The 11,108-nt window shown below is 33.7% G+C and overlaps 2 protein-coding genes across 2 annotated transcripts; one reads left to right on the forward strand and one right to left on the reverse strand.

Annotated features, from left to right (window-relative positions):
* Positions 1-2,332: 2,332 nt before the first annotated feature.
* Positions 2,333-7,985, reverse strand: fbxl15 (F-box and leucine-rich repeat protein 15). Its single transcript, XM_052611949.1, has 5 exons — positions 7,847-7,985; positions 6,842-7,001; positions 4,885-5,387; positions 3,563-3,776; positions 2,333-3,408 (listed from the first exon to the last, which is right to left on the reverse strand). Exons 1-4 carry the CDS (start codon positions 7,927-7,929, stop codon positions 3,587-3,589), a joined length of 936 nt encoding a protein of 311 aa, XP_052467909.1. The 5' UTR covers positions 7,930-7,985; the 3' UTR covers positions 2,333-3,408; positions 3,563-3,586.
* A 633-nt stretch (positions 7,986-8,618) lies between these two features.
* Positions 8,619-10,632, forward strand: gpx9 (glutathione peroxidase 9). The gene is made up of 5 exons (XM_052611971.1): positions 8,619-8,777; positions 8,914-9,007; positions 9,830-9,960; positions 10,071-10,201; positions 10,372-10,632. The coding sequence occupies exons 2-5, from the start codon at positions 8,923-8,925 to the stop codon at positions 10,445-10,447; spliced, it is 423 nt and encodes a 140-aa protein (XP_052467931.1). The 5' UTR covers positions 8,619-8,777; positions 8,914-8,922; the 3' UTR covers positions 10,448-10,632.
* Positions 10,633-11,108: the final 476 nt, after the last annotated feature.

Below are 11,108 nucleotides of genomic sequence, written 5' to 3' on the forward strand. Positions count from 1 at the left end.
GACATCGGCTCCACCGGTGAGAGCACGAGCTGTGTTCTCAATCACGCTTTACCATACTACTCCTACTAGTGGTGCAGTAGGCACGGAGAATGGAAAGGGACGCTGTTTGGTAGTTCTTCCTCCAGGGGGCGCGCGGTGGCTCTTAAAGATGACTCCTCCTTTGAGTTGCGTTCGAATTTAATTCAAAATCATTAGGGACATTTGTATAAACAGTATATATCTATTTTTTTTTTAAATATGTTTCATTTTAAAGCATATTAGCAGACATGATTATCGATCAATTCCTTCTGATTATCTTTAAAAAATGTATTATGAATAAAATCTCATAGTAATCAAAATTGACTGTGATTGGTTGGTCTAGAGTAGCGCTGGGCAAAGTAACACGTACCACGTGACATCGATGTCTTTCCTCAAATCAAGTTACAAGTTACAGAAACTTACTAATAAAAAAAAAAAAACTAAGAAAGATCACTTTAAATGCAAACATGCTAATGTATAATTAGAAATAGAAAAATCACATTTAATTAAATAAAAAAGGGGGGAAAACAGGTAAAGGGAGAGAAAATAGGTATACCACTGATATATATATAAATTTCGTTTACAGAAATTACATCTGTACAATTCTTTATCTTCTACATAGTTTGATAAATACTGCAAAGCAAGGTGTATAATTTAGTATTAATGGGTTGAAACGTTCAAATTGAATTCAAATAGCAATGAAAATAACATGCCTACAAGACAAAAAGAAAAAAAAAATCCCTTCAAACAAAATGATCAAGACATCAATAGCTTTCCCTACAGTTTGAGTAAAAATAATTATTCATAATCATGATTATTTAGTCCCTGACCAATTAGAGAACGTCTGGTCCGCTAAGCCCCGCCCGTTTTAAGAGTGTTTTATGCTAATCGCCATTCTCGCTGCTCGCTCTGTTTCTGTGTAGTATGCAGTATGTTAGTGTTCCACTACAGACATAGCGCGCATGCTCAGTGCTCGCGTGCTGTAATTACTGACAGGTGTGACGAGTTTTTCAGGTCGAGTCTCAGGAGGCAAACAAACCCCGAACAACCGCCGTGATCCTGAATTAATAAAGCGTTTATGAAAACACGTGAATGCATTTACTATTGTTGATTTGTTTCTGATTTATATCGAATTGCAGATGAACAAAGCCGTTTTTTCTCTTTGAGGAGAAATTAATGCAATATTTTACCTTAAATATACAGAATGTAGGCACAAATAAATATGACAAAATCTTGTTAAAAGTTAGAAGTTCCTATTGCTCTTTTTTATTTGAAGTTTCTAGAAATGAAAAAAAAGAAAGAAAAAGATCGCAAACAGTAGGTCTATTAAATAAATAAATAAAACTCCTTTAATTATGAATCCGACATATTTCATTCATACGTTTGCTATCCTTTTTCGTAATTGAAATCAGCCTTTTTATTTTCTATTTGTCTCAACACACACTGCTTGTTGTGAAACGAGCTGAAAGAAAAAAGTTAGCTGCCTTTCAGATGATGCATATAAATAAATTCTGACAAGTTTCACAATCCAGAACCAGTTTGAGTTTCAGGGCTCAATAGGCATAAATGAAGCTCTATGACTAATAATTTTGTAATTCAGGTCATTAGGACACCACCTTCCCTTTATTCATTTGGAAATAAAAGTTAATCGATAATAAACCCCCCTTTTTTTTGCACCGGGAGCAGGATTAGAATTTGTGCAAGACTTTAAGTCCTAAAAAAAAAAGAAATTTGTTTGTAAAGCAATGCAAATTTCTACGTCTCGAAAAATGCAATTAACATCATCCATCCGAAATCATAGGCTACACTGCCCTCTACCGGTTAATAGCGTGATAAAGTAAAAATGTTAAAAACATCATGCTATTTTAAAGAAACAATTCTCCCAATAATTACAATTTTCTCTAAATTACCTCACCTCCAGTCTGTCCAATAGTTTGTTTCTTCGTGGTTTCAGATTTGGAGAAATTTAGCATTACGTCACTTACCAGTGACTCCTCTGCAGTGAATGGGTGCCGTCAGAACGAGAGTCCAAACAGATGATAATAACAATCACAATAATCCACTAGTAATACACACCACTCCAGTCCATCAGTCAACATCTTATGACAATTTCAACTTTAAACCGTGTAATGAGTCCTTAATGCATAAAAACACTAACTCCATTGTAAAAGTCATTTTGTCTGAATCAGGAGAGAAATCTGCGCTGATCAAGCACAATGAAAAAACAAACGTATCTACAACTTGAATAACCTACATTTCCAGCAAATGTTATTTTTTGGGTGAACTATTGCATTACAACAAACTTGCCATGTGATCCAAGACCAAATAATATTTTAATATTGCTTAAGACTTTATACTCTTTCAGAAATTTGCATAAAACATTTATGCACTTGATTTACAACCACACAATTACGGAATTATACAAAAGCAAAACATTAAAGCACAGTGCATGTGCAAAAAATCATATACCATTGTGAACTTAAAATGTCGAGGAATTATCCAAAAAATGAAGAAGAAGAAAAGATAAATATCCTGATACTTTCTGAAATACTCATAAAGCAAAAAAATATAGTCCTCCAGCATTCAAAAGAAGCCCATTGTGACAGCTAACCACATGCAGACCTGGCCACACTTTATAAATATGTTTCAGTTCTATACATATAGGATCTTGATGAAGCATTATGAATGCAACATATAGGGAAACCCCTGCAAAAAGTCCAATTTGAAAGCAATACTACAAGATCTATCTTATTTATGCAAACCTGTGAAGTAAATCAGCACCCATTCTGATTTTGCAGCTTCGATCTTTTTCAAACTGAGGTTTCAAAGTGCATATGAATCAATATCCATAAAAATCACATGTAAATAAGAATCTAGTGTTTAGTTCCTAAACATAATGATGCCATTCTTTTCTATTATTATGTTAATGGTAATACAATCAACACAGAGCTCTAAATATACCAGTTTGCTACTGTAAAACATGACTTGATTGATTAATAGGTCTGTCAAATGAAGCTGAGAGAAAATCTGATGGTCCAGTAAAGCTAAAGGACTGTAATGTACTGAAATAAAGTGCAAATATTTCAGTATTTCATGAGTGCAAAATGATACAACATTTGGTTCCTGCATGAAAACAGAGAGCTGCTTCAATAAATAATATTTTTTTTAACTAACGTCCTATTAATGATGATCATAACAACAATGGGACCAGATTTGATCGAGGCCTCATTCTGAAAGCCTTCAGCGTGGTTTCACACCAAAGAAAGTTTCTTTTTAAATGCTAAAATACACTAAAACAATCAAGCGCTTGAAATGTGGATTCATGGTTGTGTCTTCTGGTGTAAAAGTGTTCCAGCCTTCCAGAGAAAGATTGTGGAGGAGAGAGAGGACCTATGAAACAAAACAAACATTTCACACAAGCGTCCACTAACTGAACTACATTTAAAACTGATGACATTTCAATGAAAGGTTACAAATACAAAATGTTTTTTGCAATAACTTGCAACGTAGGGTTTTGGTTTCAATGCTAGTTCTGATCTGGTACCTTAAGAATGGTCCAGATGTTGTGTTAAATCTGCAGGTTAATGAAGGGAGCGAACCCCACCACGTCCTGCAGCAGCACTAGCGCCCTCTGCAGGGGAGGCTCCACATCGATCTCCACGTCACGCCGGCGCAGAACGCCCAAACTGGACTCGGTTACGTTGTGACAGTGGTTCACTTTGAGAGACTGCAGTTTGGGGCAGTACTCCGCTAACGTCCTGATTACACAAATAAACAAAAGAGTTCATGAAGAGCTCGGTTTGCAGTAAATGCTGCTCCGAGTAAACACATATCTATAATCGTTCGGAGCTTCGGTGGCTTATGATGTGAATTTGGGAACATGACATCTGCCAAGCAACTTCACAAACTTTATAGACGGGCTGTTGTCAACAAAAAGAGAAGCTTTTTTTTAACTAAAATAAACGCTTGATGGTTTTAACATTTGAGAATTAAGAAATTAATAATGACCATAAATCTCAGGATTTTAATTTTATAGCTGTACTGTAATATGAAATTAATGTTATATTATTTTATACTTTACAGTGAAATATTACAAAAGCAATCATTTTAATATTTTAAGTGAACAATAATACTATTAAATAGTAACAACAGTAAAACATTAATAAATAATCATTTTATTTTATTGTCGTTGTTTTTTCTTATATATTATATTTATATTTAACAGTATTTATAGCAATATTTTTTTATAATTTAATTTCCCATGTAATAATAAAAACACATAATAAATAAAAAAATATAGTTGCATTGAAATTAATGTTATATTATTTTACACTTTATTTTACAAAAGCAATTCTTTTTATATTTTAATTTATCAATAATAATAATAAATATTCAATAAATAACAAAAGTACAAGCATTTTAACTTTAATGATAATAAGACTAATACTATTTTTTATTTTATAGTCATTTTTTAATTGTAATATTTCTCTGGAATAATAATATTACACAAATAATAATAATATTAATAATAAATCTTAAAAAAAATAAGCAGTAATGAGAATAAATAATTAATATTAGCACTAATAACATTAGAGAATTTTAGTACTTTAGTAATAATAGTAACATATATTTATATTATTATTATTACTATATTAGTACAGTAAATACCATGCATTTCATATGAATCCTCTTAATTCGGTAAAATAATAACAATTTTGCAGATATTGCAATGTGAATGTTAAATTTTGACCACAACTGCACCTGTATGATCACAAAAATGTTGAATGCATCTCAAATGTTTCCTACGATCATGCAGCCATATTCAGATATGAGTTTTAAAACGGCTAGCTACAACACACGCCGCACCTGATGGCTTCGTTCCTCACTCGCAGACACCCCGTGAGGTCCAGCCTCTCCAGCTCTCGGCACTTTTTGGCCACCTCCTCCACCGCGGTGTCCGTGATGTTGGCGTTAACAGCCACAGAGAGCGAGCGCAGCTCCGGACACTTCCCCGCCAGGTAACACACGGCCTGGTCCTTCAGCTGTCTGCAGGCGGTGATGTCCAGCGAGCGCAGGTCCGGGCAGTGATCGGCCAGGCTGCGCAGAGCCAGACTGTCCACCCACTCGCAGTGAGCCAGGGTCAGATGCTGTAGCCGTGGGCAGCTCAGAGACACGGCCACCAGCGCATGACGGCTCAGATGAACACAGCCACGCAGGTCCACACGCAGCAGGTGCTGGTTCTGACCAATCACGGGCAGCAGCTCTTTGTCTGTGATCCAATCGGAGCAGTTGCTGACGCAGAGGTGATGGAGAACTTGATTGTGGCGAAGCATTGAGCAGAAGGCTTCTTTAGGAATTTGAGGCCCTGTCTGAGAAGAAACACAGGAACGAATGTAAGCGAGTTTGATTAAATATCTGCCCAATATTTCAGGAGCTGAAACAGCAGTACAATATAAATCACAAAAGTTTATTTTTGTATTTTATTTAGCAAGGATGCATTAAATTGATCGAGAGTAATGAAGCTGAAAACTCAGCCTTGCATCTCAGGAATAAATTACATTTTACTACGTTTTCAAAAAGTTATTTTAAATGGTAAAAATCCACAAAATAACAATTTTACGCTATTTTTCATTAAATTAATGCATCCTTTGTAAACATAGGAGAATAAAAAAAAACATATTATAATAATAAAAAATCTTACCAGCCTCAACCCATTAAACAAGTGTATATTTTATTGGTTATATTACTTAGAAAATATATGTTTTAATTCCACAATTTTCAAATATATACAAATTAGAGATTTTATTAAAATTCTACCAACTAAGCTATATATTAATTTTTTCAACAATCTATAACCTGTTTAGTAATGAAACTAAAAATAACAGTAAAAAATAAATACAATCAATTTTTTTAAATGTTGTTTTAAAAGTTAATTTAGGTATTTTAACAATGAGACTTTAAAAGAGTGTTAGATGATGGCAAATTAGCTAGAGCAATTAAAATGTCAATCATTAAACATGACTGATAAATTAAAAACTTCTAATATCAGCCAATAAAATAAATCTACATTTCCAAAGTTTGGGGTCAGTAAAGAGACATTACATCGATCAAACTTAGCAGTAAAACTTTTGCAATGTAACTGCACAATTTATAATTCATAGGAAAAAAAAAATAAAAATAAAAAAATCACAGGAATAAATTATATAAAATTGTAAATGCAAAGAACAAAAATAAATTGTAATGGTATTTCACATATAATAATGATAATGATATTTATATAATATTTACTGTATTTTTGATTATAGCAGAAGAGACTATCATCAAAAACATTTCAAAAATTCTTTATGACCCTAAAGTTTTTGTATAATAACACTCACTATTCTAATTATATTCTTTAAAAAAAAAATAATCTAATCTTTTTTGTATTTTATTTTCATTTATTATGCAATTGTGTGTGTGTGTGTATAAAGACCTCTAACACTAGCTTGCTCTATTCTTCTTTTATTCTATCAGTTTTCTTTTTATTTATTATATTATTTAAAAGCCCATGCTACGCATACTGTGTTAAGCTAACTGAGACTTGTTATAGCACTTCTATATAATTGCACTTTTTGTTGTTTTTGATTGCTTCCACTGTCCTCATCTGTAAGTTGCTTTGGATAAAAGCGTCTACTAAATGAATAAATGTAAATGATAGAAATATAGAAGTTATTTGAGAAAGCAGGAAGTGCTTTAAACTGTCAAACAGATTTATACACACCAAGAATACTTGTGCATTTAATTTAAAAGTAAATATTATAGATGCAAAAGTGTTTTTCCTCACCTGTGTGGGGTCAAACTTCCGGCAGTTGGCCAGATACACCTGGACGAGAGAACGAAAGCTCTTGCTGACGCACTGTAAACTGACCAGGTGCCGCAGCGGCAGGTAACAGAACACGTGTGTAACTAACACATCCTCCCACGGCAGGTCCAGCAGCTGACACCTGTCACACACACAGCTCAATCACAAATCTGTCTCACCAATGGATGCTCAGCAGTGAATGGGTGCCGTCAGAACGAGAGTCCAAACAGCTGATAAAAACATCACAATAATAATTCACAGCACTCCAGTCCATCAGTTAACATCTGGAGAAGACAAAAGCTGTTTGTTTGTAAGAAACAAATCCTGCATTAAGAAGTTTTAACTTCAAACTGGTTAAAATTCGAGTCCATAATCCATAACAACGTTTCCCCCAGTAACGAAAAAAGGCGGTTCTGTTCTGAATCAGGAGAGAAATTTGCATCCTCCCAAAGCAAAGTTTACAAGCAAACACCGCTCTAAAAAATTGCACTGGAGGAAGCGAAATTATGGATTATATGGAATTTAGTTAGAAAAATCTTGTTTCTTACAAACATGCAGTTTTCTCTTCTCCAGATGTTAACTGATGGACTGGAGTGCTGTGGATTATTGTGATGTTTTAATCAGCTATTTGGATACTCATTCTGACGGCACCCATTCACTGCATTGTGTTTCCATTATGAAAAAAATAATAATCTACATATTGGATGGCTTGGTGGTGAGCAAACTGTGAACTGTTCTTTAAACACGCATGCACACATAACAACACCGCAATTGTCGCATGCACACACTGCTATAAACTAGTTTTAACATGCATACAGAAAATCAGTGTTTATATGGACAGCACTGAAAGATGAATGAAACATGCATTTCATTGACTGGGTGGATCTCTGAATGCAGACGTCTGTTTATGTGCATGAAAGTCAAAGAAACGCGCGTGCTTATCTGAATCAGTGCACAAATGCATGCATCTCTCTTTATGAAATATACCTGTGGCTTTGGCTTTGCGTGCGTTCATCGGGGTTTTGATCCATGCTGACAGTGTCCTGCGATCCTTGCACATTATTTATCATGGTTGATAAACAGCTGACCGGCTCATCCGGGTTCTGCAGCCACGGATGCAGCAAGACGTCGGTGACTCACTGCTGCCATCTAACAACCTGGAGGGAGAAGTGCTGCATAGAGATATGAGTTTAGATAGAAGTCTAGACAGACACAACAAATAAAAAGACACATAAAAATGAAAGACTGTCCGATGGGTGTATGTATGTGTGATACATAAACACCAACAAACAGGTCTTCAAATATCTTAAACATTTGAAAAATTACTTACTTACAAAAAAATATATATATTTTTTTATAATTAGCCTACTAAAGGTAATAAATGGTGCATGCATTTTTTTTTTTTTTTTTTTTACTTAAGTTAATGCACAAATGTTTTCAATTTATTTATGTGCACATGTAATTTCTCGATTACACAGAAACAAGCCTGATTCATCAGCTGCTTTGCTGGAGCGCTACTGTTGACCAATGACACAATCACAATCACCAGACCATTGAACTGAGGAAACTCACATGACCATCAGCTCAGCATACGTTTGCAAACGTGGGACAAAAACATGACCGGCTCCGAAACAATAGAGTCATCCATGCAGAACCTCTGCTGAGCCAAGAGATACAGAAGAGTGAATGAAACACAGCCAAGAGCCACAGCTTACTGCGTACAGTCACTCACACACACACACACACACACACACAAGAACACAAAACCTGAGAAGTTACAGCAAATATGGCTGTAGATTCGGTTTATGATTTCACCATGGAGACCCTGGAGAGAAAGGCCGCTCCACTCAGCATCTTCAGAGGAAAAGTTCTTCTCGTTGTGAATGTGGCGACCTTCTGAGGGTCCACCGTTGAAGAGGTATCTGTAAAGATTGGATCTTTATCAGCCATTTTCAACAAACATTTAATGTGGTTTAACTATCACTTAACGTATTTGTTTATATGTGTAAAATAAGAAATAAAATGAATTAATAATGTCTTAATAATCTGTGCAGTATCACAGGATGAATGCACTCATGGACATGTATAAAGGCCTGAACTTCACCGTGCTTGGATTCCCCTGCAATCAGTTCGGCCTGCAGGCACCTGGTAAGATCTGAAATATTATTTACTGGTTCTGTGTTTATACAAGATATCGATCCATAGAATCTAGGATTGTACAGTATATTTATTAAACATGGCAGACCGGGGCTAGTTGTCACACAAGGAAGCTGTCAAATCTGTATCATGGTTTTGAACACCTAGCTACTGTATAAAAACCTTATTTTAATTTATTTTTTGTTTCCAAGTACACTTCTATTATTTATTTATTTTAAGAAATTGATACTTTTATTGAGCTAGGACGCATTTAATTGCATTATACTTTTCTGTTTCAAATAAATGTTGTTCTTTTAATCTTTCTATTAATCTAGGAGTCCTAGAAAAATATATAAATAAATAAATGAATCTTTTTTGAACATTTATATATATATATATATATATATATATATATATATATATATATATATATATATATATATATATATATATATATATATATATTAATAATAACCAGCAATCTTTCTTAAGCAGGAAATCAGAATATTATACTGATTTCTGAAGATCATGTGACACTGAAGACTGGAGTAATGGTGCTGAAAATACAGCTTTGCATCACAGAAATAAATTAAAGTTTACAATTTATAAACATGGAAAATAGTTATTTAAAATGTTAATAATATTTCACACTATTATGGCATTTACTGCATTTTTGATTAATTAAACGCAGTCTTGGTGAGCAGAGGAGACCTGTTTAAAAAATAATAAATCTTACCCAAACGTCTGAACAGTCGAGTGCATCCTGATTTACTTCTGAGCAAAACTTTAAAACTTGAAGATCTTCAGTAACACATTTCATCCCACTCTTCCCAGAGGAGAACCATGAAACCCTGAATATCTTACAGCATGTGAGACCAGGACGAGGTTTCCTCCCAAAGTTCCCCATCTTCAGCAGGATTGAGGTGAACGGCTCTGATGAACATCCTCTATACGCCTTCCTGAAGGTACACACTCTCACCTCACAGATAAATGTACCTTTCTTCCCCCCAGACTCTCAATTTAAATGCAAACACATGAAAGGAAACAGCTGGATACCATGAGCTTGTTCTTCTAGGAAACTCTGCCGTTTGTTAACCCAGTCATTGGAGACATCAGGAAGCTCTACTGGTCTCCCATTAAAGCCAATGACATCCGGTGGAACTTCGAGAAGTTTCTCATCACCGCAGACGGACTTCCTTACAAAAGGTAACAAATTTGCATTTCATTTCCAAAATAAAAGAAGTGTGGAGTCAGCCTACACTAATATATGGACACCGAATGCCACGATTGACCAATCAGAATCCAGCATTACTCATCAGCGATGTGATAAATGAAAACAGTTAGCATCTGTAACTCTGCTGAATTGTGTGTTTTAGGTATGATCCTCACTGTCCATTTGAAGAGGTGGAGCGGGACATTGCCACACTTCTGCAGGGAAGACAATTATCATAACACATCCATAAACAGACTGAGATTCTTCCTCTTTCTAGATCCAATCAGATTCAATCAGTCTGTCCGTCTTCTGAAGTCAATGAGTGAATCTCACGAAACCTGCCATAAAAATCTCTAAAATATATTTCACTTCAAAAACAATTGAAAAAAATAAAGATATGTATTCATATATATATATATATATATATATATATATATATATATATATATATATATATATATATATATATATATATATATATATATATATATATATATATATATATATATATATATATATGTATAATATGATCATTATATATATATATATCTGTATAATATGATCATTATTATTTTCTCAATTTTTATAGAATTTTCAGATAAACCCAATTAAGAACATTCCCCAACAACTTTTTGTAATTTCTAAATAATTTTATATTATTGAAATTATAAATGAATTTATACACTGTTGTATTTATTATTTGTTTAATTAATCATGATTAAAAAAAAAAATAATAATAATAAATATTTGGCAGAATGTGTGTAATTGTCATACAAATTAATTGGCTTCATTTACTTTCTAAAATTATTAGAAATTTTTATTTTATTGTAATTTCAGAATACTTATATATTTTTTAAATTGTAAAGAGTTTATACATCGTGGTATTATTTCATTTGTTAT

This window comes from Carassius gibelio, chromosome A12 (assembly GCF_023724105.1).
Source record: "Carassius gibelio isolate Cgi1373 ecotype wild population from Czech Republic chromosome A12, carGib1.2-hapl.c, whole genome shotgun sequence".
Taxonomy (NCBI): domain Eukaryota; kingdom Metazoa; phylum Chordata; class Actinopteri; order Cypriniformes; family Cyprinidae; genus Carassius; species Carassius gibelio.